This window comes from Anthonomus grandis, chromosome 8 (genome assembly GCF_022605725.1).
Source record: "Anthonomus grandis grandis chromosome 8, icAntGran1.3, whole genome shotgun sequence".
NCBI lineage: Eukaryota > Metazoa > Arthropoda > Insecta > Coleoptera > Curculionidae > Anthonomus > Anthonomus grandis.
In genome coordinates this window covers 5,116,711-5,143,309 of record NC_065553.1, presented here as the reverse complement: position 1 = coordinate 5,143,309, position 26,599 = coordinate 5,116,711, and the positions used below count along the sequence as shown (strand labels likewise).

The window sequence follows — 26,599 nt, the reverse complement described above, 5'->3', positions numbered from 1 at the left end:
AACAGCTTTAGGGATGCATACTTTGGAGCCCATAATTCTTCACATCTGAAGCCCATAAAATTATTTTCACGTGTACAATACTCAACTGGAGTTTAATGCATTCGTCCCTATCGATAGTGATTATTGTGATATATTGAAATATATTTTTTCTTTTGTTATTATATGTTAATATTTTATTTTATATTAATAAACTTTATTTCACTTAATACCTTTTCTGTGTGTTCTATGTTTATCTTGAGAAGAAGAAATTTAAATGTTATACTATTAGCTTTAGCTACTTTCATATTCTTTGGTCTATTTATAAATTTAGGCAAGTTTACTATCTTTAAATTGTTAAATTATTGAACAAATGTAGTCTTTGGAATTCAGAGAAAACATGTCCAAGAATATTATTATGATATTACAATTTGTATTGTATTATAAATTAACACTGTTATTATTATAATTAGTAACTAGTATCAGCATACTTAAAATCTTTTTATTTTCCAGATGATTAAATAATACATTTCTGTTTACATAAAATTATACTGTTGTGTTGTATGTTGTATAACATTAGTGAAGAAATATTTTTTTTGCATATGACATAATTATGCGTGTCAATCATACACAAGGACATTTTTTTATGTAGAAAAAGTGTAAAACTGATTTTTAATTCTTTTAGTTCCAATAGTTAAATTTATAGGTAATATTCTATACATGTTTCTTCAATTTAGGAAACTACATCAAATTGCAGGACCGGTGTTAGTTGAAATAAATTTGTATGAGAAAAATTTATTTTTAGGCAAATTCTCTCTATTTTTTTGTTTAACTTCAACGGTGTAAAAAGAAAATGTGTTGGAAAGAATAAGTATTGGTGACAATCTGTCTTTATCGAGTGAAGTACCCGTAGGCTGTGACATTTAGTAGTTTTCTCAAGTTGGGCCCAGCTTAAAATTCGAATTTCTAGCGCTTAATTGAATTCAAATTAGGCGCCGGATTTCATCCCGTTTTCTTGATTGGTTAAATGGGAATCTGATTGGTTAAACGGGTTGCCAATAGAGTTATGGCTTATAAATGTCAAAATTAGTTCGAATTATTGCACCTTTAGTAGAGGGCCAAAAAATTTCTTCCTGTTAACAAGGCAACCCGCATTTCTTTATATTTGTGTTTTGTGTATCCACTTGTCACTGTCTAAAAATTCTAGGTTATGTTGAACCTCTGCAAGAAAAGTGTAATTTTGCGAAAGATTTTGCAAAACTTAACTAAAAAGTTACAAAAAAAACGATAAAACTAGCGATATTATTTAAGGTACTATGGCAACAATAGTAGGAAACCAAAATAACCCTTCTACGCTCAAATTAATAATCGCAAATAGCTATGCTAAAGCAAAATTTTGTGTTAGCATTAAGGGAAATAGCGGTAAGAACCTCTAAAACTACATATATGGATAATTTAATATAATAAATAACGCATTTCACAATTTAAATAAACCTGGTCACATTTAAATCCATTGTCCCAAATCCAGATGGTTAGATTTCTTCTTTAAAATGTAGACATATGGGAGATGTACTAGATTTCACATTTGTCCTCACAAACTTCTTTTAGATGAGCCTTACTTTCTGCCATACATAACACTTAACAATCTGGAAAAAATCTTTATGCCCAATGCTGCCTTATGGTTGTTGTACCCTCCAAAACCTGACCTCATAGAAAAAGTACGGGAAATTCTAGAGCTAGACTCAACAATCTTAGCCCCATTTTTAGCTTCAATTTTAGGAAACAACAATAAATCTGAAACCCTAAGAAACTCTATTATTCAGGGCCTACAGAAAATTGATGGATTACTTAGTGGGAAAGAATTTCTTTTTAATGTAAGTTGCTAATTTCTCATTATTAGTTTCTGGTGATTAAAATTGATTTCAGGAGTTCAGTATTGCCGATATTGCCCTTTTTTCTACTCTGTACCCTATGGCAAAATCAGACAAATTATCAAAAGAGTATTTAGTAAATTTCCCACACATTAAGAAGTGGATTGGTCAACTAGCACTACTTACAGAATTCCAAAATGCTATTTCACAAATATTCCCTAAAAAAGAACTCATTGGATCTACATCTTATCAAACTTTGTTCCAAAGTTCTAAATATCTCAACTTGCAAAATACTGACCAAAATAAACAGAAAATCCAAGATGTTCAAGAGAAGGATAGTCCAAAACATGACGTAGAAGCTGTCACGGCTGATGAAATACAAAATGCTAAAAAGGCTTGGATGAAAAAGGCATCTACAAAAGTGAGAAATCAGGATAAAGTAGTGTAAGTATATTTTTTTTAAATAAATTTGATATTTTTTGACTGTTTATGCTAACTTCATTTACTATATTTTGCTTTTAAATGGTTTCATTAATAACTCAACAATAATCTGTACATTTATACCAAAGGTTCTTGTCTACCAGAGAAACTACTTATAAAAAAGAAATCGTCTTTTTAAATATCAGTAACTGAGACCATTTGGCACCTCATACATTGGTAATTCATCAGATTTTGTAGTCGCAAATTAAAAACAATATCAAAGTTATGTTTGAACTGATAATATTATAAATGATTATTTACATTCATATTAGGAATTTCTAGTATACGTGGTGTTTTTTTGAAGATTGAGACAAAATCGAGAAATACATTCTTTGGACAAAATTAAGAAATACCTACAAACATGGGTCCTAAATATCTAAGATTTTGAACTACAGAATTAGAAAATAAACAAAAATTTAACAAAAAAACTATTTTTCTTATAACTTTAAGAAAATTTATATAAATACCTCTGTAGATATTTTTCTAAAAATTGGTACTCAGTTTCCATAATACACCTTTGTGTGATATCTAAAAATGGGAGATTTTTTTTACTTTAAAACATTTAAGGTCAATCTTTTTGCCACATTTCTTCTCTTGTCCATGATAAAGTAGGCATTTATAAAGTTTTGTGACTTTAATTTTTATATTCATGATCTATGGGTTGACATTGATAGTAGTCAAATAATTCAGCGTCATTTTTTTGCATAAATATGGCTTACTGACCAAACTCACATCAGCAATGAAATGTGCAATTGACACTTGATTTATGGGCTGATGTTAGCCGTTTTACAGTTTGGAATGAATTGAAAAGAATCTTTGCCTATGCCTATCATATTTAGGCCCTTTTACTAAAAGATTTTCCAGACAGAATGGCTTTGTGTCATTGAATGGAAGAAAGCATACAAATAGAAGAACTGTAGTATATTAGAATTGTAACTGGCTGATAAAAAGTGGGTCCATAAAAAGTTTTCATATGATTTATTCTATGAAAATCAATGTATATGTATAGTTTTATTGTTTTTAGCTAAATGATCATGAAAGTCAGTTCAATCATTATTGTAAAATGGTATAAACAGTAAAAATCATCTTTTTATCTATTATTACTTTTATAGTAAATAAACTAATTTTTCGATATTAACATATTCACACATACATAAACCTTTTAGGCTTCCAAAACCAGGTCAAAAAAATATTCTAATCACCTCTGCTCTACCCTATGTAAATAATGTGCCCCATTTAGGCAACATTATTGGTTGTGTTTTGTCCGCTGATGTATTTGCTAGGTATTCACGCCTTTGTAATAACAACACCCTGTACATTTGTGGGACGGACGAGTATGGAACTGCCACTGAAACAAAGGCCCTGGAAGAAGGACTTAACTGCCAGGAGATATGTGATAAATACTTTAAGATTCATAAAGAGATTTATGATTGGTTTAATATTAGTTTTGACCAATTTGGACGCACTTCTACACCATTTCAGACCGAGTAAGTACATCGTCGATTTTTTAGGTTTTTGTTCTCGGTTGTCTGTTTGTTTGCAGTTTGACATTGTTGTCTCAGTGTTTACACTTGTTTTTATATTACTTATTAATATTGATATAATTGGCATTTGGGCAAAATAGATTTGTTTGCAATTATATAACTGATAGCAATAGATCCATTTAAATGTAAGACCTATTGTGAAAAAACCATTGAAATTAATTAATATAGACAAAAAAAACAAGTTAACATATTCATTACTTATTCATTACTATAAATGTGAACTTGTGGAGGAAACATCAAACAACAACCACCCAGGCCCCTGTGACATCAACATCAAGATATATACAAAGATTTTTAACTTACATCTTTTAAGTACATAATTTTCTTCTAATAACACATATAGATACCCAAAGCTTAAGATTGGGCTTGCTCTTGTAATACTGATTATTAATAGCTCTTTCAAATTTAAGAAGTGATACATTTTTTATACCCTGTTGTACCTCATTCCACAGTTTTATAACAACGTAGCTAAAAGATTGCTCATATGTTTTATGTAATGAAGCAACAAAACATTGGTCATTTGGTAAGTGCCCAAAACCTGTCCAGGCAGTGTTAGAAGTTTGAAGGTTGACCTGAGAATATTGTATGAAAATCTATGTAGATTTTTTGCATTTTTTGTATAAATTTCTTTGTGATTTAAGACAATGAATCGCCATAAGCAACATCTCCATAATTAAATCATAATAATACCAAAGTGTTGCATACTTAGAAAATTGAAAGTCTTTCAATGTTCGAAGGTTACATAAAAAATATTTTTGCTTTGATGATGAATAATTTTTGGTTTTATGAAAATGTTTTAACCTAAGGTAGGGCTAAAGATAGATTATCATTTATATGATATTCCAAAGATAGTTCGTTATCAAAAAAGATATACAAGGACTTTCCTTCCCAACTATTGGAAATTCATTTCAAGTTGTTCAATTTCTGTTGTTATTTTTTGATTGTAAGAATTTGAGACTTTTAAGATATTTAGGTTCAAACTGTGAGTTTTGCGTAAGCAAATATTTGTTTAATATTCCAGGTAAGCCTTTCTTTTATTCTATTTTACAGGGTGTCCCGAAATTACATCGCAATATTTTACCAGCCGCATCTTTGTCTAAAAATAAGACAAAAAGTCCATATACAGTATGGTTCAAAAGTGCATCGTTTTTAAATTACAGGGTGTTTTATGAATCATGTTAAAGATGGTTTTTTGTTAATATATCCGGAACGTCTAGTTGTAATCTTTTGAAATTTTCAACATTTACTATTGGTTTTATTAAAAACTGATATTGCAACCATTTTTGCCAAAATGTATACAGGGACGTGTAAAATAAGTCGGTAAAGTTTAAATTGTTAAAACTTTTTTTCTAGCAACTCCGTGATAATTTTGGTATTAGAATTGAAAAGAACAAACATTTTTATATAAAAAAGGTGCTCTTGTCTAATTTCGATAGGAGCTTATTACTATATAAATAGCAAAAAGAAGTGGTGAAAGTAATGACCTCTGTGGAAGACTTTTTTTTGAAATTTTATGATCTGATTTTTGAATACCCATTTGATTGCTCGTTACAAGTCAACTCAGCCCTGCCGTAGAGTGACCAAATTGTTTAAAAGACTGATAGCATAAAAAGCCAACATAAAGAAGCTTTACTAAAAGTAATTCGTGATTTATAGTGTCGAACGCCTTGCTAAAATCCAAAAGAGTCAAGCATGTACTATTTTTTTAATTTTTGATTTTCTTTCATATCATGCATAATATTAACTAATGCTGTTACGGTACTATAGAGTCTCCTAAACTGTTGGCAACGTGCGGTTGTTTGCGTATTGTTCTTTCTATAAAGATTTTCTTTTGATAATAAATGTTTTTCAACAATCTTTGATGAAGCAGAAAGTATGCTAATGGGTCTTCAATCTTCTAAGTCTCTTGTTTCTGATATTTTGGCCAGTGGACGAATATTGTCTCTCCTTTTTCCATAGGGTTGGATAGTAAGAAGTTAATATACAAAAATTAATTGTATTTATTAGGATTTAAAGAATGAATTAAATTTGTTATCGAGTTTTAAAATACTATACACTCCTATCACCCAAGTAATTCCAGGAGAAGGTGTGTCTTTTCTAACTTAAATAAAGCGAAATTATTTGAATCTGTTACTAAACTCCTACCCCTGCAAATCCACCTCAACATTAAATTTTGTAAGTATCTAACTTTAAATCCACTTTAAAATTATGACAAAAATCATTCAGTCATTTATATGAATCTTAAATGCTTTTTTACTTTCCTCTACAGCTTACCAGAGATCTAATTCTTCAACCTTCTAACAATAACCTAAACAGTACAACCTATAGACTAGGCCACTTTTGTGCAAACCTCTGTGATATGGAAATGCATTTCTTTAGGATGATTTGCTTATACTTATATGCCATTTTACTGCTTTATTTTGCATCATCTTATAATGCTTTGTTTTTCCTTAGGCAATGCCAAGAGTTTTTCCTACAACTTAACCATAACGGTTTTACATTTACCCAATCCGTCGAACAATTGCATTGCGAGAAGTGTGACAGATATTTGGCTGATCGGTTTGTGGAAGGAGGTTGCCCGAATGTGGGATGCACCTACGAGGATGCGAGGGGAGACCAATGTGATGGTTGTGGCAAACTAGTCAATGCGGTTGAGTTAAAAAATCCGAGGTGTAAAATATGTGGTAATACCCCCAAGTTGAAAACCAGCAGCCAGTTTTTTATTGATTTACCTAAGGTAATTAAAGATATATATGTGTGTAAAATAGTTTTTAATATTTTTTGGTGCAGTTAGAACCTCTGCTACATCATTGGGTGAAAAAGTCAAGTCCAAATTGGTCGCATAATGCTGAAGTCATAGCAAAAGCGTGGTTGAAAGAAGGATTGAAGCCAAGATGTATTACTAGAGATCTCAAATGGGGCGTTCCAGTGCCCCTGGATGGATTTAAAGATAAGGTAACGGCTTAATTGCTTTTAAACTCTCATACATACCGGTTAACTCGCTAAGTAATTCTTACCATCAACCATAGTTAATTAATATTTCGTTAGTCAAAAGTCAAAGTCAAACTTAGGCAAGAGTAAAACAATGTTAAAAATCAGAATTTCTGTCCTAGAAATAAATTGTGTTTTTTTAAACAAGGCGATACACTTTACCTTTTTATGCAAACTAATTTTTTCGTTTTAACCAATAAAGTAAGAAAAAACACCATAACACTATATGAAAACTATATTATAATGTTTTCTATAATTTAATTAGCATAGATGAACATCACTTATAAAAATTTTTTATAAAAATTTAATTTTGCTAAGATTCATAAGTAGTAGTGGTAAAACCAATACAATTAAAATTTTTGTATTTATTAATGTTTCTTCTGTCCAAAATAAAAATATAAAAACTAGTGCTTAAAATGTAATTAAAAAAAAATACCTACAGAAATTGAAAGTCTTTAAATTTAATTAATTATTGTTACCAGTTTCCCCGTTTTACGACTTACTACGGTGTAAAAATTGACATTCTATGCCTAATTAATAACTGTCTCTTATATTATATAATAGTTTTGTTAATTAAATAAGCTTTTTGACATGACAAAGTGTCGAACCACCCCTCTGATTATAGGTCCTATTAATTAAAAATACAATTAAACTTTATTTAATTAACCTTTGTCGTTTTATTAAATGTTTCTGTGATGCTATAGATTTTCTGTTTTTGCTTTTATAAAAACCGTATGACCAGCATCTTTGGGAAAATGGATGATTTTTTCGATTTATTGGCTAGAGTTTCAGTCAATTTACATTACGTGTTTAAGATTAAAAAGTAAATAAATAAATTAATTAGTTAATACATCAAGAGTTATAAAAATCATTAAAATGCTACAATTTAAATGTTGTTCGTTTGTTGTTGTGTTGACGTAGCTATTAAAAGACCATTTAATATTCCAACAAGTTTTGTTGTAATATTAAATGGCTACATTGGCAGTTACATTCACTTATTTTAATGTAGACGATGGGCGAGAGAAACTGCAGCAACGTTTAATGAAAGATACTCGACAATGACAAATCATGAATAGGGCATTTAATAAATGCTTACCTTAAGTAGAATTTAAAAGTGAAAATAAGAGCAGCATGTGAATAAATTCTCAAAATAATTAACATTTTGAAAATCTATCAAATTGATATGTTTTAACAACGATTATACTATTTCAACTCTTGATATCTACTTAAGATAATTAATATTTTCCTAATTTTTTCAAGTACTAAAAAGGGTGTAGGCTATTTTGCAAAAAAATACTTTAAAACAATGTATTACTCAACCTCAAAAGAGTTGATGTAATTTGACTGATAATAAGCATGTCGGCTATACGTATTTTTCTAAGAATCTTAAGATAAGGATTTGTTTTGATTAGTAATAGGCTTGGTATTAAGTTACTGTCACCGATCGGCGGTACGGCCGGACATGACTCAATATCTTTTAAGAAGAGTGGAACGAAGCCGGGAATGAATGCTTGGAGAAGCATAAAGGAACAGAAAAGGCAGTCTTTTGAGAGAACTGATGATAGATAGACCGGCTTCGGATCACTAGTTCTTTTATTTTATTCGCGACGGTAATTTATACTGGCGGCACGTTAGTTTACTCGTTTATTTAGTGTAATTGTGTGTAATTCGTTTTTATTTGTTATATAGTAATTAAGAGTGCGTTTTCACGAATTACGAGTTTTACTTACTTATAACGAACATGTCCGCCGAAAATAATAATACTGACTCTCCAAAATCAGAAGTAGGATTAACCAGTCCACAATTGGCTGAAAATATCCTGACGAATCAGCCTAAAACGCAGACAAATTCCAAGTAGTCAAGTGAAGTTGCTACTTAGAAAAATGATTGAAATGCAGAGTAAAATCAAAAATTGCAGATCCGGAAGGCTGGTGCTGTTTGTTAAAATGCAAATGTTATCTGGCATTACGCTGGTGACTAGTTTATCATGTGCGTTAAAAGGAGATACAGCGGATTGGCTTATTCGTTCTAGACCTTTAGGTAAAACTTGGGCAGACATTTTCAAAACCAGTTGACATTATGGACATGTTGGAGGAAGCAGTTCTTGGACGTCAGAGTGTTCCTAGCAATACAACGCTTTTGGACGAAGGACTGCACGTTTTACGCCTAGCAATGCACTTAATAAAGTCTTGTGAAAACGAAGAGGCCTTAGCAACATTGTTTGCATGTCATGTTGTGGCAAACAGATCTGAATCGGTTCGTAAGCAATTGCAGGCGGATATATCAAAAGATCTAAAGAGTTTCTGCGTTGCATTAAGGGGCTCTAGAGGTAAGCGGCCGGCGCTATTTCCAACTGATCATCATATTAGTTCGAAGCGTCGTGCGCTTACTCAGTCAGACAAGAAGGAATAACAAAACAAAGGTAAAAACACAAAGTCACGGTCTCATCAAATCCATATAATTTTTTAAATGCTACACGTGTTTCGCTCCTATCGGAGCATCATAGGGCCTGTGTAGGCCTAGACCTACACAGATCACATTACAACTAACAACAAACAAAAAGTTTTTGTTTTATGTGTTACGAGGGTAACAAGGTATTTAAGAACGAAAGTTGAGTAAAGAATGGTTGGAACGTAAAAAGTATTTGTTTATGTGATTTGTTTGACTTGTCAGGATGGACAAGCGGTTTTGTTGTTTAATAGTTGTTTGGGTTGTTCCAGGTGGAACAATGGCCTAGCGCACGAGGACGTGCGACATGTCAGTATAGCCGTGTCGGCTCTACGTATTTTTCTAAGAATCTTAAGATAAGGATTTGTTTTGATTAGTAATAGGCTTGGTATTAAATTACTGTCACCGATCGGCGGTATTTTTATGAGTCTGGGTTCATGTTGATTTTTAGTGAAGTTTATTTAGAAAGAAAATAAAGGACATGACTCAATATCTTTTAAGAGATATTGGGAGAGTGGAACGAAGCCGGGAATGGATGCTTGGAGAAGCATAAAGGAACAGAAAAGGCAGTCTTTTGAGAGAACTGATGATAGATAGACCGGCTTCGGATCACTAGTTCTTTTATTTTATTCGCGACGGTAATTTATACTGGCGGCACGTTAGTTTACTCGTTTATTTAGTGTAATTGTGTGTAATTCGTTTTTATTTGTTATATAGTAATTAAGAGCGCGTTTTCACGAATTACGAGTTTTACTTACTTATAACGAACATGTCCGCCGAAAATAATAATACTGACTCTCCGACAAGCACATAAAATTGCATATGCAATATTTTATGCAAAATAAATATATGCCTGCAAACGGAAAAAAAAATATGCATATGCATATTTTTTCCATTTTTGAAAATTTTTCCTAGAGGCTAAAATATTTTGTACGTTTTTAAAAAATTGAACCTATATTATAAAAATTAGGACACTAAAATCTAAGATATATGTTTATTTTTCGTCGTTAAGTTTATATGTTCTCATGAAATTGAACATATTTTATAATAGACAAAATTAATGTTTTTTTTTATTTAACTACTGGTTAAGAGTTAATAAACGGACAAGTATAGAGATATAATCAAATTTAATTTAAAAAAAAACAAGATTTATAATTGATATTATATTACATGTGTTCCAATACACTGTTATATTATATTATTACGTGTTTGTTTGACAATCCAATGTTTTTTTAATAACACTTATAGAATAGAATTATTTGCAATAGTGACGCAGATTATTTTCTTTGCTTTATATTTAATATCTTAAAAATTTCAGATTGTAATTTTATCTGTAGATATAGTTTTAACTTGGTTAAATAATGTAAACTATTGTTAGATTTCTAAATTATTTGTGTGATGATTATTTTTTGTAAATGAATTTTTAAATTCTCATCAAGGTATTTTCCTTATTCTCTAAATAGTTGGTTCAGTAGTAAACATTTATTGATTAAGTTAGATAGGTTCCACATATAAAAAAAAAAATTACTAAAATTCATTAATTTTTATTCGCTGCATGATCGATTAAATTTTATCAGAATAGTGACAAGGTATCTTTATATCATACCATGTGTTTAAGTTACCTCATTATGACCATTAATATAAGCATGATGATATAATTTTAACAGAAACAATTCAAATTAATAAACCTACAAATGCATTTAACAGTAGAAACCTAAATAAATGAAATATACCTAAAGTCTTAAATTTTTAATGATGATGAAAAGATTTATTTCTTTTTGCATACATGCTTTAAATTAAATTTCCTTTCTGTCCTTTAAGGTGTTTTACGTATGGTTCGATGCGCCCATAGGTTACATTTCCATAACGAAAGCCTACACTCAAGAATTTGAGAAATGGTGGAGGCCCTCCAAAGACACCGAAGTAAAACTGTACCAGTTCATGGCGAAGGACAACGTCCCTTTCCACTCGATTCTATTCCCAGCCATTTTACTAGGTGCGAACAAGGGATACGTGACGGTCGAACATATTATGGCAACCGAATATCTGAATTACGAAGACGGGAAATTCTCAAAATCTCGTGGGGTCGGAGTGTTCGGGACCGATGCTAGAGAAACGAATATCCCTTCGGATGTGTGGAGGTTTTATTTGTTATACGTGAGGCCAGAGGCGCAGGATGCCAGTTTTAGTTGGAGCGATTTGGTTACCAAGAATAACTCGGAGTTGCTTAACAATTTGGGCAACTTTGTAAATAGGTATGTTGAATTCAATTTTAAGAAAGGATATTTTTTTTTATGTAACATTGATATACTATTGTCATGTTTTTTTTGTGTCGGATCCCATTTAATATCTAGAATCCTATACCCGCGACTTTGATCGCGTGGAAATAAAATGAATTATCGACTTTCCTGTGAAACTTCAAAAATTACAAAGAAAAAAGAAATTTTGCAGTAAAAATAATAAGGGATGAAAAGTATTGTGAAGATAAAATATATGGAAATAGGGGAAATCCAAAAGTACATCTCTTTTGAGATGTACTTTATATTTTCTAAATTGAAAAACTTTGCAAGAATTGGAAAAAGTGGAAATTAATGGCGAAGTTGGAAAATAATTTACCCAACAAATTGAATTGCCATTTTATAGACAGTATAAATAAAATTCTATTAGATGTAGACAGAAGAAATATGGCAGAGGACTTAGTAAACCAGGCTGGTAATTTGAACAGTAGATTTTATCATTTTAATTTAAGTAATTATACAGAACTTGAAGAAATTTTGTTTAACATGGCGAATAAAACAAGTCCTGATAAAATTAATATCAACCTACTTAAGAATACTTTTAAGAATATTAAACAACCATTGCTTAATTTAATAAATTGTTCTCTTGCAACTGGTGAAATTCCTGAAGTACTAAAATTTTCAACAGTTATTCCATTACCAAAAGTAAATAAATCTAGTTTAGTTAATGGCCTAAGACCGATAAATATTTTATGTGCGTTAGACAAAATACTGGAAAAAGTGGTGTATACACAGCTTGTTAACTATCATAATGATAACCGCATAATCAGTGACTTACAATCTGGCTTTAGAGAAAAGTTTAATTGCGAAACTGCTGTTCAGAATGTGTTGGCTGATAAAAAAATAAAAATAAAGACTGTAATTTAGATACTGGAGCCATTTTTCTGGATTTAAGAAGAGCTTTTGAAACCATCAATAGAAATAGATTAATAACAAAATTAAAAAGTATAGGTTTAGAGAGGGTTGTTTTAAAGTGGTTTAGTATACGTATTTAAAAGATAGAAAACAGAAATCGTTAATAAATAATATGGTGTTCCACAGGGTAGCGTATTAGGACCATTGCTATTTGTAATATATATTAATGATTTAATAGATTATGTTAAAGAATGGACAACTTATTTTTTTGCAGATGATGCTTTATTTTATTTTACTACATTAAACGCATATGAGCTTCAAGTTAAAAGAAATAATATAGTAAAAACGGTAAATGATTTAAAGGTTAACATCGCTAAAACAAAATATATGATAATAGCAAAGGAATGTTTTTACAGACACTTACCAGCACAGTAAAATATAAAAGTTGGGGAACATTCGATAGAATGTGTAACAAAAATTAAATACTTAGGCATATGAATAGATCGGGACTCAAATTTTAAAGGTCAAGCAGTTGAGGTCATTAAGAAGATTTCATATAAGATTTATTATTTATCTAGATGTTCACCTTACTTAAGCTTATGGTCAAAAAAACTATTTACAATGTAAAGTAAAAAGTAAAAGTAAAATTGTTAATTAAGTGTTCCATTTTTCCTGTGTTACCTGGTATCCAAGATAAGGATCTCGGTACCTGTTGGAGATACAGCTTCGGTTAAATTAGGAAAAAGTTGTGCACTTTGAAGCGTATTTACATGCCGTTGAGAAACTTCAAAAATTTCCATGGCCTGCTGAGATATTTGGAAAAAACGGAAATTTGCCAATATCGATTTTATTTTTTTCTGGCTTTATTTTAAAAGATATCAAAAAACTATTGACACTTTCTCATTGACACTTTTGATGTAGTACGTGATGGCGCTTTTAAATTTTATATCCGACGTTTCGTTTTCGAGAAACCATCATCAACTTTATTTTTTTATATGGCGCGAAAAGAAAGTACACCCTGTATCTGATTCCATTTTTTATTACAAATTCAATGATATATCACATGTCACATTTTTTTTGTTAGTTGAAAGGAAAAATGCAAATTTTCTATTTTTTTAGCATATTTTTTAAGTAAGCTTTGGAAACAAATGCTTTGACGTATGTAAATACCTGTTACCGAGTCTGTCACATTTTTCTTAATATCTATTTAGAGAGTGGTGTGAAGCATCTAAATGAAGCATTGATTTTCATTGTACATTGTACTACTTATAAATAAAAAAATGTAACCAGTAATAGACAAATGTTTTATGATTTTTCTAACGATATGCAACAAATAATGAATATATTTTAAAAATAACGAAAAAAGCAAATAAATTAACGCATTTTATAAATTTAATTTAAAACAGGTGTTCAAACAGGTTTCCGTTATTTTCTAGACATAAGTATGATCTTCTTACAGTAGCAGTTAAAACATCACGCAATATCTCTGGCGTAATACTTTGAAAAGCGGCCGTCACACATTCTCGTGACTCCTGCTTAGTTCCAAAAGAATGTTGATAGACTCGGTTTTTAATAAATCCCCAAAGGAAGAAGTCCAAAGGGATTAAGTCCGGGGATCGCGCTGGCCAGGACACTTCACTGGAGGTTCCAATCCACTTTTCAGGAAAACGCTGCGAAAGGTACTGTCGAACTTGCCTAGAATTATATGCAGGAGCCCCGTCTTGTTGAAACCAACAGCTATTGACTTGTGCCAGAGGTAAATCATCTAAGCAGCCTTCTAAATCATTTTGCAATAAATTAGGATATCGTTCTGCTGTTAATGAATAATGGTAAATAAATGGACCTAGTATTTTGGTTCCTAAAATTCCACACCACATATTAAACCCAAAACGTTGTTGATGTCTAGATATTTTCTTAACACGCGGATTTTGTTGGACCCAGTAATGACTATTGCGGCGGTTAAAGATACCATTATTAGTGACCATACTTTCGTCGGACCATATACCACTCACAAAAATGCCGACGTCGTTCGAAATCCTCAGGTTTAAGTCCTTGGCAAATTCTAAATTTGTAGGGGTGATATCTGTTTTTACGTAAAATAAACTGAGCTGTAGATTTGGCCACTCCTACATTTTTTTCAATTTGCCTGGTTGATATCTCGGGGTTTTCAATAACTGCTTGTAAAACATTATTTTGAGTTTCTTCAAGAGATTCCTTTTTTCGAGATAAAACAGGCTTTTTAAACGAACCATATTCTTTTAAATTTCGAGCCAACTCTAAGAAAATGGATTTACATGGTTGCTTTCTATCTGGAAATTTATTAAGATACATTGCTGCTGTATTTACAGTATTTTTGTAGCACAAAATGTAGCACGACAGCATGTCAAACTTCTCTTCATGACTATAATGACCACCAGGCATATTTGAAGATAATAACACAATTTTAGCAATAATAACGACAACAGTAAATAATAATAACAATAATTACTCAACAAACAACACCTCGACAATCACGGTAACAACAACGGCAATTAATATTTAATAAAAAATATATGACAGGGTAAAAGGTATTTACGTCAAAGTGTCAAAGCATTTGTTTCCAAAGCCTACTTAATAATATGTTTAAAAAAAAAGAAAAATTGTATTTTTCCTTTTAACTAACAAAAAAAATGTGACATGTAATACATCGTTGAATTTGTAATAAAAAATGGAATCAGATACAGGGTGTACTTTCTTTTTGCGCCATATAAAAAAATAAAGTTGATGGTGGTTTCTCGGAAACGAAACGTCGGATATAAAATTTAAAAGCGCCATCACGTACTACTTCAAAAGTGTCAATAGTTTTTTGATATCTTTTAAAATAAAGCCAGGAAAAAATAAAATCGATATTGGCAAATTTCCGTTTTTTCCAAATATCTCAGCAGGCCATGGAAATTTTTGAAGTTTCTCAACGGCATGTAAATACGCTTCAAAGTGCACAACTTTTTCCTAATTTAACCGAAGCTGTATCTCCAACAGGTACCGAGATCCCCATGCTTAGGATTCTTATCTTGGACACCCTGTATATAAGTGTGAATTGACACGTACAATACTTACCTGGGAGTTTGGTGTTCCTCCTGACTCACCCTGTATCGAATTTGAATATACAAGTTAATCGAGTTTGAATAGAGAAAAAACAAAAAATTTAAAGCTTAGTGCTTCAATTACTTACTTACGAAAATGTTTATTTCATTCAAAAAACTTAAAATACAGGGCTTTGACCTTCCTTTATAACAACTTTGCGAAAACCGTCCCAGAAATGGCTTTAAACGTCGAAGACTACACGCTTTTGGCACTCTGCACGCGGGAATTGAAAGGCTATATTGCGGCTCTGGAAAAATGCCGACTAAGAGACGGAATCAGGCACATTTTATCGATTTCCAGGCATGGCAATCAGTATATGCAATTAAATCAGCCTTGGGTAAGGATCAAGGAGGGCGAGGAGGGAAAGTAAGGATTAGGTTACAAGTTAATAGACTCATATTATCTTATATGTATTTTAGGTTAAGAGCTGGTACCGTTGTGGGAGTCTGTGCCAATTTGGCATGTCTCTTAGCAACTTTATTGCAGCCTTATATGCCCGATACAAGTAAAATTCTTAAAGCTCAACTTAATTGCGAGGATGTGCTTTTAAACCCTCAAAATATCGAAATAGTGAATTTGTTGCCCGCCGGTCATAAAATAGGTGATCCTCAACCTTTGTTCACAAAGATAGAGCAAAATATGATTGAAGAGTATAAAAAAAAATTCTCTGGTAGCCAAGAATCGAGAAAATCACCGGCAAAAGGGAAAATTGACCTTACGGGGGTCGATGCTGAGACGTTGGAGGAAGCCATTGCTAAACAGGTTAAAACCGTTTTACTTTCCAGTTTAAAAGTTTAATAAATTAAAGATCTTTGTAGGGTTTGGTAGTAAGAAAGCTGAAGGAAGGTGGAGCAGACAAATCAGTATGGCAGCCAGAAGTGAATAAACTTCTTGCTTTTAAGAAGCAACTCGCGGAATTGACTGGGGTGGACACGCCCAAGAAACCATCTGGAAAGGAGAAGAAGGTACCACAGCAAAATAACACTCAAAAACCGGAAGGAGTGGACATCAAGGGAATTGAAGCAGAAGTTGCTAATCAGGTAAAAAAAACAATAATTTAATGTTAGGATATATCTCTATAATTCTTAATTTACATTATTTATGTAAAATTTGTCGAGGAATAATATTTTTAATTTAGGTTTTAATAATAAAATATTCGGGTTTGATCATTACCATCATCTTCGAGTCATGTTGCTGACTTTTCCCAGTCCACCATGTTGGTGCAACTGGTATCTGTATGAGGACCTTTTAGCCTAATTGTTCTAAATCTAATAAATATATTATGATCTATATTATCTAAGTATGATCTCAACTTTCTTTATTTCCGTATTTCTGGACCTCTCAAGTGTTCTTGTAGCCTTATAGGTATCATGGTTTTTTCCATCTACCTTGGTTTCATATGGTGAAAGTCTTATTCAGCCTCTTATGTAGTCCTCGAATAAAAACGGTTTTATTTGATCAATAAACTTTAAAAAAATATGTTTAAGTTTCGAAGTAATGGAGGCATAATGTTGACCTATTGAATATCCAGTTTACTGAAATTACAACCTACAAAATTACTGTCTCATCTCAGAAGCCTATCAGGAATCTGAGGTTTAGCCACGGCATACATAGATTATTTTAAGGCGATATAGAAATATAAAATCGGTGAACAACCGGAAAAAATCAATATTACTTTAAATGATCAAAAGACCCCAGAAATCCAATTAAAAAGAAGCTTGTTAAATTTTAAATTGGTCACAATGTGCAAGGACTTAGATTAAAGATATTAAAGATTTTACAAGTAATGAGAACTTTTGCACAATTGCCATCTCAGAATCTTAAATAAAAAATAATTTATCAACTACAATCAAACAAGAAAAAATTTTATTTTAGGTATTTTATTTTTCACAATTTTTATAGTTACAACTCAAACATACCTTTTATTACCTCAAAAAAATAAAAAGCAATGTAGTGAGTATTGAGAATATATCACTAAAAACGATAAAATTGTGTTTCTATTTGTTTGGAAATTGTTCCAGGACTATGGAAAAGAGCCCTAATAACACATATTTCAAAGAAAACTAATTCTACCATAGCTGGTTTACGACCAATTAGCATATTACCCACTGCCTCAAAACTTCTTGAAAAAACGATAAAAGGTCATTATATAAAAAAAAAGGACATTAATAATATCTTGTTCAAAGTTCTGTTTTTCTACAAGGCTACACTAGTGTCCTACTAAGAATTACAAATGTAATTTCGCAAACACTTGATAAGGTCGGAGGCTGTTTTGCTCTATTAATTGACATGTCAAAGGCATCCAACTCTATTAACATAAATTATTATAATTATTTGACCAAAAATGAGCTAAGCTGCAATTTCAAATGGTTGAGACAGGAGTGCCGTAGGGATGCATTCTTGGACCATGGCTGGTATTATAAGTATTATAAAGAAGTCCTTATATCATATTATGTACGCTGATGAAATTCAGATTTATTTGCCTTGCACTACTACAGATATTATTTAAACTGTAGGCAAAATCAATGATGACTTAATGGTCATTTGTCAGTAGGTAGAGCATAACTCAATGTTAATTAATCGACAAAAATGCAAGCTATCTTATTCTCCAAAAATCCTGTAGAAACTAGTAACCTTCATGTAAACACTAATGGCACTATGGTAAAGAAAAAATAAAAAATCGGATTATACAGGGTGAGTCAGGAGGAACGCACCAAATTCCAGGTACACGTAAAAATAATTTTAAAAAATCCATATGTTCTCATTCGTTTTCAAAATATAGCGTAACTACAAATCAACACATTCTACTTCGTCTGTGAAGGGCCGTCGTTGCTTTTCTAAGCGATTTATGTCTTTCTTTGACAAACACTGACGCATTTATAATGCGTCGAATTAGGACCTCTCGAGTGTCAACTTTCACTTTGTACACCTCATTTTTTTAAACCAGCCCCACAAACCATCATGTAGTGGTGTGAGCTCTGGAGTACGTGGAGTTGTTGTACATGAGTCAATAAAAGATTTATTACTATTTTTTGGAGTTGTCAAAATAAAACAAAATGCGCATGATAAAATCAAATAACCCTAGTAATAGATTTAAATTTATAATAGTTTAAAAATCAACGTTTTTTTTTCTAATTCTGTTTAAGGCTGCTCTCGTAAGATCACTAAAAGAAGGGGGCAAAGAAAAATCAGTTTGGGAACCTGAAGTGAAAAAACTTTTAACCCTCAAGCAAAAACTAGCGGACGCGACTGGGGTGCAGGCGCCCCAAAAAGGCAAAAAAGGTAAAAAATAATTAGATTTTATAGTAGGAGTAAAAATTTGTAAAAAACACATGTTTATTTATTATATATAAATGACAGAATTGTCGATTTGTTTTAACAATAAAATGGTGTATTTCTAACAATAATATAATTGTTTTTATTTTTCTAACTATTTTAAGTATTATACGTCCAATACGTCCCTTTTTTACCAAAAGAGAAATTACTACAATAAATAATAAAAAAAAGTCAATATTTATGTACAAATTCTTTGTTGTCATTCTTATCTATTTCCGAACACCCGAATGAGGGTCATCATCATTCGTTTGGTATATGGACAGAATTTGTACATTTTCATGCACTGATATGGATACGTGATCGATTTTCCGTTTTTCAATGCCTCATTTAGCTGTTTGCTTGCCCAAGTTTCATCTGTAGCTGCCGTCCTAAGTAGAGAAACATATTTTCAATATCTTTAATAAAATGCAAATTTCATATAAATTATTTTGAATCATTTGGGTAGTTAAGATCATCTCATGTTTCTTTAAGACTTACTCAGAACACCAAAACTTTGCGCAACCTAACAAAACTGACTGAAAGTTCAATTTTACCTCGTCAAATTTAGTATAATTTTCTCCTCATCTGTCAAATCCGCTTCCTTAGTAGCAGCCAACTGGCAAATGAAACTTCTGGCACAACTTGCAGGATCCCTTTTGATAACCATTTCCCAGTTTATCCGGTGCTCGTTTTTCTGGTTCTGGATGGACCGTTTAAATACCTTGATTTCTTGATCTAAAAAGAATAATTAAATAAGTAAATTAGGAGGTTAGTTTTAAATAAATTCGCTTTTACCGTTAAATAATTTTGCTCCACCGCCGTGATCTTCGCCCGCGCTACCGAAACCATTTTGAGTTATATTGGAGAAATCTTGTGCAAGAGTGTGAACCATCCATAAACCAGCCAATCCCAGTCCTGCTAAAATAACTAACTTAACAAAACTGGCGGATTTTGCTACGCCTATGGCTGCACCAAAGATCAGGAGATGGATCCAGCGAGACATCTTCTAGAAAACAAAGCTACATATACAGGGTTACTGGTAACATGTCACGATCCTTTTAAGGGGTCTAAGCTAATAAATTATTTAATAATGTGTAGGTCCAAAGTCCAACGTCTTTGAAGAACTACTTTAAAAAAATCAAACAAACACCCATAATGTATAAATTAAAAAAAAAACGTTCTATACTTTTACAATTGGTGTTTGATATGAGAGCCTCTATTTCTTATACAAAGTCGCATTCTACTTCTTAAATGACTTTAAAGTTCGATCAAGATGGTATAACGACAGACGTGCAATTTTGGTCCCCTTCTGAGCAAGGAAATCCTGAAACTACCAACAAGTTCACAGCGGCGATTTTCATTAAACGTACTGATGGGAATAACCAACAGTCATTTAAATGGCCCATATTTTCTTCCCCCCGATAATTTAAATGGATAGTCTTATGCGAATTTCTTAGAGAACATTCGTTTGAGCTTCTTCAAGATGTTCCTCTGGACAGGATGTCCTGCACATTTCAAGATTACGGTAAGGCAGTGGTTAGATGCAAAATTTCCTGAGATGGACATATTGCTTGGCCAGCGAGAAGTCCACGTCTATGGATTTTTATGTTTGGGGGCATATAAAAATTCTAATGTATGATGTGGAGCCTGTGCTAAATGTTAAAGACGAAAGAAATCGCATAATAAATACTACAAACGTTATTCAAGGTCAACTGACTAGCAGTTTTGTAAAAAGCCATTTAAGGATTAGAATGCGACTTTGTATGAGGCTCTCATATCGAACACTAATTGCAAAATTATGTAGAACGCTTTTTTTTAACAACAAGGGTATTTAAAAATTGTTCTTAAATATTTTTTTACATAATTCTTAAAATTTTGCTATTGATTTTTATATCTCGTTAGATATGGAGTTGTAGATGTTTTAAAAATATTCCGCAGGTTAAGTTTGTCAAAAGTTTTTTTTCTACTACCGTGCATAAAGTACTCACTTTATACACTTCCCAAGGTTCCATAGGGTGTTATTCATTTTTATTTTATTTTTATATACACATATATTTTTTTTTGCTTGCAAAGTACTTCAGCATTCTTTTATTGTCTCCATTTTCTTTCTTTCTCTCTATCTTTTCTGTAATTGGGTAACAAATCTGCTGGAAATTTTTTACAATAAATTGTAAAAATACCTTCAGAATATTTTAAAAGTTATTTAAAGAAACAAGATTCCGAACAGCCGTTCTTTAGGGCTTATAGTCTCGTGGGAAAGAGTTATAGGTAAAAAAATAAACGTCTCTGGTAATAGAAAATGAATCTTCTTATTTTGAAAGAGGGTTTTCGTGCCTAGTGGGTATTAGATTTCAACAAAATATGTGAAACAAAAGCCTTAATGAAATTAGGGAAATTATTGATATATAGTAATCATTTTAACATATATTTTAAAAATCCATTATTATTTTACTTTTTATAATCTTAAAAAACCTCTCCTTTCGTATCAAAAAATATTTAACCATCTTCTGAATGACCCTGCCTAATAATCTTTGTTTGGAAACATTTTTTGAATAAAACCCATTTAAATTCATATCCGCCTAATCTTTAGACTTCTCTAATCCGTAATTTTTCATAGAGAATATGCAAAGCTTTTTCCCAAGCAGACTGATTATTTACTGCTTCAGTATATTAATATTATGTTATGATTACCTAATACCAATACATGCACTTCCTGTATAAGAAAGTGCAAGTTGGTATAACAACATAAAACAAAAATCGTATCATGCAAAAAGAACTGCATTCCACGAAGAAAGTGAGAGTAAAACGAACGTCGGGGATCGCTTTTTTCCTTACGTTTGTTTCGCCTTAGGAAATTGCACCGCGTTCATTAATATTAAACAGATTGGTCTACTCACTCAGTCTTAACAATATTTGTAGAAATGCATGAAAATAGATTCTCAGTCGCGTTTTAATAATATGGTTCGTAATAAATTTACTTTAATTCCATTTATGCTGATTAGTTTTTTGCATCTTAACGAGGGAAAGTATAAGTTAAAAACATATTATGCAACCCGTGTACCTAAAATATATATTTTATTGATAAAATGTTAAAAAAACTAGTTAATATTACGCTGCGGTTATTAAAACTGGAATTTTACATTACCGAGTGTATCTGATCTCTTTAAAATATGATTTATATCGCCCGGTTCTATTATTAAAATAATGATTTTGCGTAAGTTAATAACGTTACCTATTTGCCAAATGCTTTATATCGTATTCACATAATTTATTTATGTGCTACTTATTTCTATGTAATTGATGATTATCTTTCTTTAAAAGGTTTATAAGAGAATAATACAATGAACCCTATTATTTAGAACATTCTACAGGCCAATGTGTCCCCTTTCGACTAGTCAAAATGCTAGGAACCACAGAGAATTACTTTGAGATAGGACACTGATGGCCGGAAGTGCTTCCAAAATACAGGGTGTTAATATTTTTTAACAAAATACAATTTTTCCCTCTGTATTAAAAATGCGATTTTAATAAAAATTTTAGGTTTTAAATGATAGGTGGTGAGGCCAGTTTTTGAGAAATTGCAGGTGGTTTTACTTTTCCAGGGACGGACGTGCAGCACGTGCGTTAATTTTTTTCCGAAAAAAAACTACGCCACTGTTTTGTAAAAACTTTAAAACTATATATTTTTTTAGAAATACTGTATTAATTTTCAACAAAAAAGGGCCATTGAATTTTTGCGCTCCCAGTCACCATTTTCTTGTAAAAAATTAAAATCCATACCATGGTCGTTTACTTTTATTCCCATAATTTTTATTCTATTAAACGCGAAGAAGACGTCGCTCAGTTCTCGTCGATCAAGAAGAATTTTCGAAGGTAGGTAAATTTTTACTAATTTTCAACACATTTAAATCTACACTATCGTATTCGGGCTTATGACTCTGTTAGATTGCCTATCAATATTGTTTAATTTATTTTTAGAACACCCAAATCATTCCATATAAGATGCCAAAAGTTACTTTGGTCGGTCACCTAAAAAAAAATCACTCAATTTTAAAAAAGTATAACCATTATGCTTATAGAATATTACCTATTTAAACTATAAGTGTAGAGCAAAGAAATAATCGGGTTGCATTTTGTCAAGAGATGTTACTATTTAAAAAAAACGATAATAACTTTGTGATAAAAAAATTGGGGACATTTACAATCGGAAAAAGATACGCTTTAGGTCAAGGACCATCCCTTGAATAATTAAAGGAATTAATTTTCAAGGGCGGCAATCTTTGCATGTATACTGTCGCATTTTAAATGATCAATCCATAGGACCTATCTTTTATAACGGAAACTTATCGGGAGAGAAATATCTAGAGATGCTTAAATATCAAATAGAAACGAAACTTGAAGATCTACCCGTAAGGCAATACGAGCAAATAGTATGGCATCAAGATGGTTTACCTGTTTTGGCCTTTCTAACTAAGAAATATTAGCTGTGGATCGAACGAACTTAGCGAATTGGTTGGCCAGCGAACAGTCCAGACCTGACACCTCTTGATTCCTTTCTATTCTATGGCGATACCGACAAAATAAAGTTTACGAGCAGAGAACTGAAGACGTCAAGGCGCTCCGTAGAAAAATTATTAAAAAAAAAAAATGTCAGTACTAAGCAGGTCATCTAGTTTATAAGGTCTGATGATGCTTTATTAGCGAAACATGTAACCTTCGGGACAATTTATAATTAATACGACACAAACAAAATTGAACGAGATTATATCAATTGTATTAACAGTTATATTTTTTTGGATTTAATTTAAAATTAAATAATTATTAAAATAATGATAAGGGATCATGAACAGGAGCAAACAACCAATTTGTGAAATCAGTTCTATTAACTCCGGTTTTGCAGTAAAAATGCAGCATCTACACTACCCTTAACTCGAGTCGATATAGTCTCTCAATAAGAAAAGCTAGTACGGAGAGTTAAATGGCAAAAGAATAGGTTTATCGGGATACTCGTGAGACGGGAAGCAAAGAAAATAAAGATGGTACCTGCCGTCACGTGTTTCTGCTTTTTTGGTTCTTCAGGGCAGGGCAATCAGAAAACCAAAGATAAATGTAAAGAAGGAGTTAATAGAGCTGATCACACAAATTAGTTGGTTGTTCCTGGTTCCTGTTCATAATCTCTCAAGTTTTTTGTCTTTACTTCGGGTTTCCTCTATAGGAGGTTGCTTTACTAAGGGTGTTCCATAGGAACAAACTAACGATCTATCAAAAATTGACATTTTCTTATAAAAATGTCATTTTTTGGATTCATTGGATTCAAAAATTTAAAGTAAGACACTTTTCACCTAATCCTGTAGAGGAGAGGGTTAATATATGGGGAAAGACCCTGTACTCATTAACATAAAATGAAATTATAGTAATGTTTCCTCCCATTTTAGTGTCGAAACTAGACTATTTTCCCATAATTTTAAGTGCGGCTTTTAGAAAAGTTTGGTTAGGTTGAATATGACGTACAAATCTCAATTATTTTTTTTTTAAATCGTATAAAATATTGTTTCCGGTAAAATTACACACATTTTAAATCCTTTGTCCATAATATTTGCGTGTGATTTTCAGAAAAATTAACTCTTGCCTTTTTAGCATCCATGTGCTTTTCAAATTATTTAATTCCGGATAGATAGCCTATATACAAGGCTTTACTATGGACTTTTATTTCCATCCAATTGCGGTGAATTTTTTGTTGTTTTCATTGTTAAGACATTTTTTAGACCTCCAGAAAACATTTTTAATCCTTTCTTATATGTTTCGTGGTATTGTATTTTTGGGTAAATACACGGACAAATGAAATGCAACTCTTTATATACAACTCTTTAGGACCAGAAAGAAAGAAATGATCAATTTTGATTATTTAAATATCTCAATTAGATTACTCCTTTGTATTGTCTTGCTATTAAAATACACATATATCAAATATACAAGTAGTTCTATTTCCATTATCTGCGTAGAGAATATCATAGTTGCCTAAAGAAAAACAATAACTTTTAATTTAGTGTGATTTTAGTCAAAGATCGATTTTTTCAAGGCGATCTTTTCAGTAATCGATCTAGTTGTTTCAAAATCGAAGATCGATTATCTAAATGATCTTACAAGTTTATTGTTATAATATACAAAAAATAAAAGGAAGGAAGTGCCATTTAACAATGGTTAATTTAGTTTTAACCTTACTACCTAGATATCGATGCCATTTCATTTAAAATTGGAAGCGTCATCTATCATTAAGATTATTAGGTTATTTGCAGTTTCTTTTCTGTGATTCTCATAACTCCTATGTAAGTCTGGTTTAGAAACTTATAGTAGTATATTTGTATCAATCACAAAAAAATAGGTCACTTCTCAAAGCAAAATTTTAGCTTCTAATCAAAATGAAATGTCAGTTTACCTTAAACCATATTTAAATCTTCTATCAATTCTACTGGAAAATAATCCTGTTGGTCAAATTTCCATTCAGATGAGTTAATGTTGGAAAAAATACATATCCAATGTTTTTTTCTCAAGCAGGAAATATTGTAACTCAGACAAGGAAGTGGAACAGATCTATCGGAACTTTGGTTTTTGCATTCATTATATAGTTCCTACTGGTTAGATTAACGATCGATTTTATTTATTGTTTGATAAGTTAATGTTTCCTCGATTAGTAATATGAGCATATTTATTTTGTTTGCGATGTCTTTTTGTTATGATTTATATTTTTTGATTTTATTTAATAAATTTTCTATACAATTTTATGTAAATATTTTTATTAAAAAACAAGCACAGAAACAAAAATTTATAATTAAATTTGGATTTTTAATAAGATCGATATTATGTTGCCGATTTACTTCTGGATCGATTTTGCCATAAACGATCTTATAATCGATTTATTTTAATTTTTGGGCATCCCTATATTGTAAACATCGAGAATCTAGCTGATTCTCAGGAATGACACAAGTGGCATACCGCATGACGTTAGGAGCCGCATTGTCTATGGAAGTCAGTTGAGTTGTGAAGTTACAGATATTGTAAACTGTAATATACAGGGTGGCTCAAATTTGAACCTCGTCATTGGAATCTCGGCGACTAAATGAACATACAAGGTCGGTTTAGTTATATCAATTTGCTCTACGGCATATTATTTAAAGGTGGATTTTTCTTCTTTTTAAATTATTTTTTCTGTTACCTTTGGAAATGTTCGTAATTCAACTAATACGGTTTTTTATCGTAATTTTACCGATCTTTTGTAGCTTTTACGTTTTCCGAGATTCCAATCGCAAGACTCCCTTTTCGTTTATTTTCTTTCCAAAATTGGTTCATCCGACAATTGCAAACTCTTTTTTGCAAAAGCTAGCAGGAAAGGGATAGTGGAAAGTACTTTTCATGCTTTTAGTGTCTTTTTAAGAAATACGAAATGTCATATTTTCCTTACTGAAACTATCAGTTTAAATTATACTTCTACGATAAAAAATACTTCTTTCAAAAATACAGACCATATTTTTTTTCTTACCCTTTTTGTATTACACCAAAAAAAACCGCACAAATCACAGCCCAATCGAACTGAACTACTATTACATATTATTTCAAATCGGCGGGCTCTGAAGTGCATTTATAAGTTCGTCTTGCGGACGATGGGGGAGAAAGCATACACTAGCGAAAGTCAATTCTTTTC

General features: G+C 31.5%; 2 protein-coding genes across 4 annotated transcripts; one reads left to right on the top strand and one right to left on the bottom strand.

The window, feature by feature from the left end:
• Nucleotides 1-1,178: 1,178 nt before the first annotated feature.
• On the top strand, nt 1,179-18,997 carry LOC126739354 (methionine--tRNA ligase, cytoplasmic). The gene is made up of 11 exons (XM_050444998.1): nt 1,179-1,398; nt 1,585-1,850; nt 1,903-2,291; nt 3,494-3,814; nt 6,326-6,608; nt 6,662-6,826; nt 11,132-11,565; nt 15,715-15,951; nt 16,005-16,347; nt 16,404-16,625; nt 18,732-18,997. The coding sequence occupies exons 1-11, from the start codon at nt 1,293-1,295 to the stop codon at nt 18,876-18,878; spliced, it is 2,913 nt and encodes a 970-aa protein (XP_050300955.1). The 5' UTR covers nt 1,179-1,292; the 3' UTR covers nt 18,879-18,997.
• On the bottom strand, nt 18,998-26,599 carry LOC126739355 (uncharacterized). 3 transcript variants are annotated; one of them, XM_050444999.1, is made up of 4 exons: nt 26,438-26,599; nt 19,696-19,906; nt 19,455-19,635; nt 18,998-19,289 (listed from the first exon to the last, which is right to left on the bottom strand). In XM_050444999.1, exons 1-4 carry the CDS (start codon nt 26,534-26,536, stop codon nt 19,127-19,129), a joined length of 654 nt encoding a protein of 217 aa, XP_050300956.1. In that variant the 5' UTR covers nt 26,537-26,599; the 3' UTR covers nt 18,998-19,126. The 3 variants fall into 3 exon arrangements, with proteins under 3 accessions (XP_050300956.1, XP_050300959.1, XP_050300958.1); XM_050445002.1 differs by having other exon boundaries at nt 19,696-19,919; nt 26,438-26,596; XM_050445001.1 differs by having other exon boundaries at nt 19,696-19,903; nt 26,438-26,595.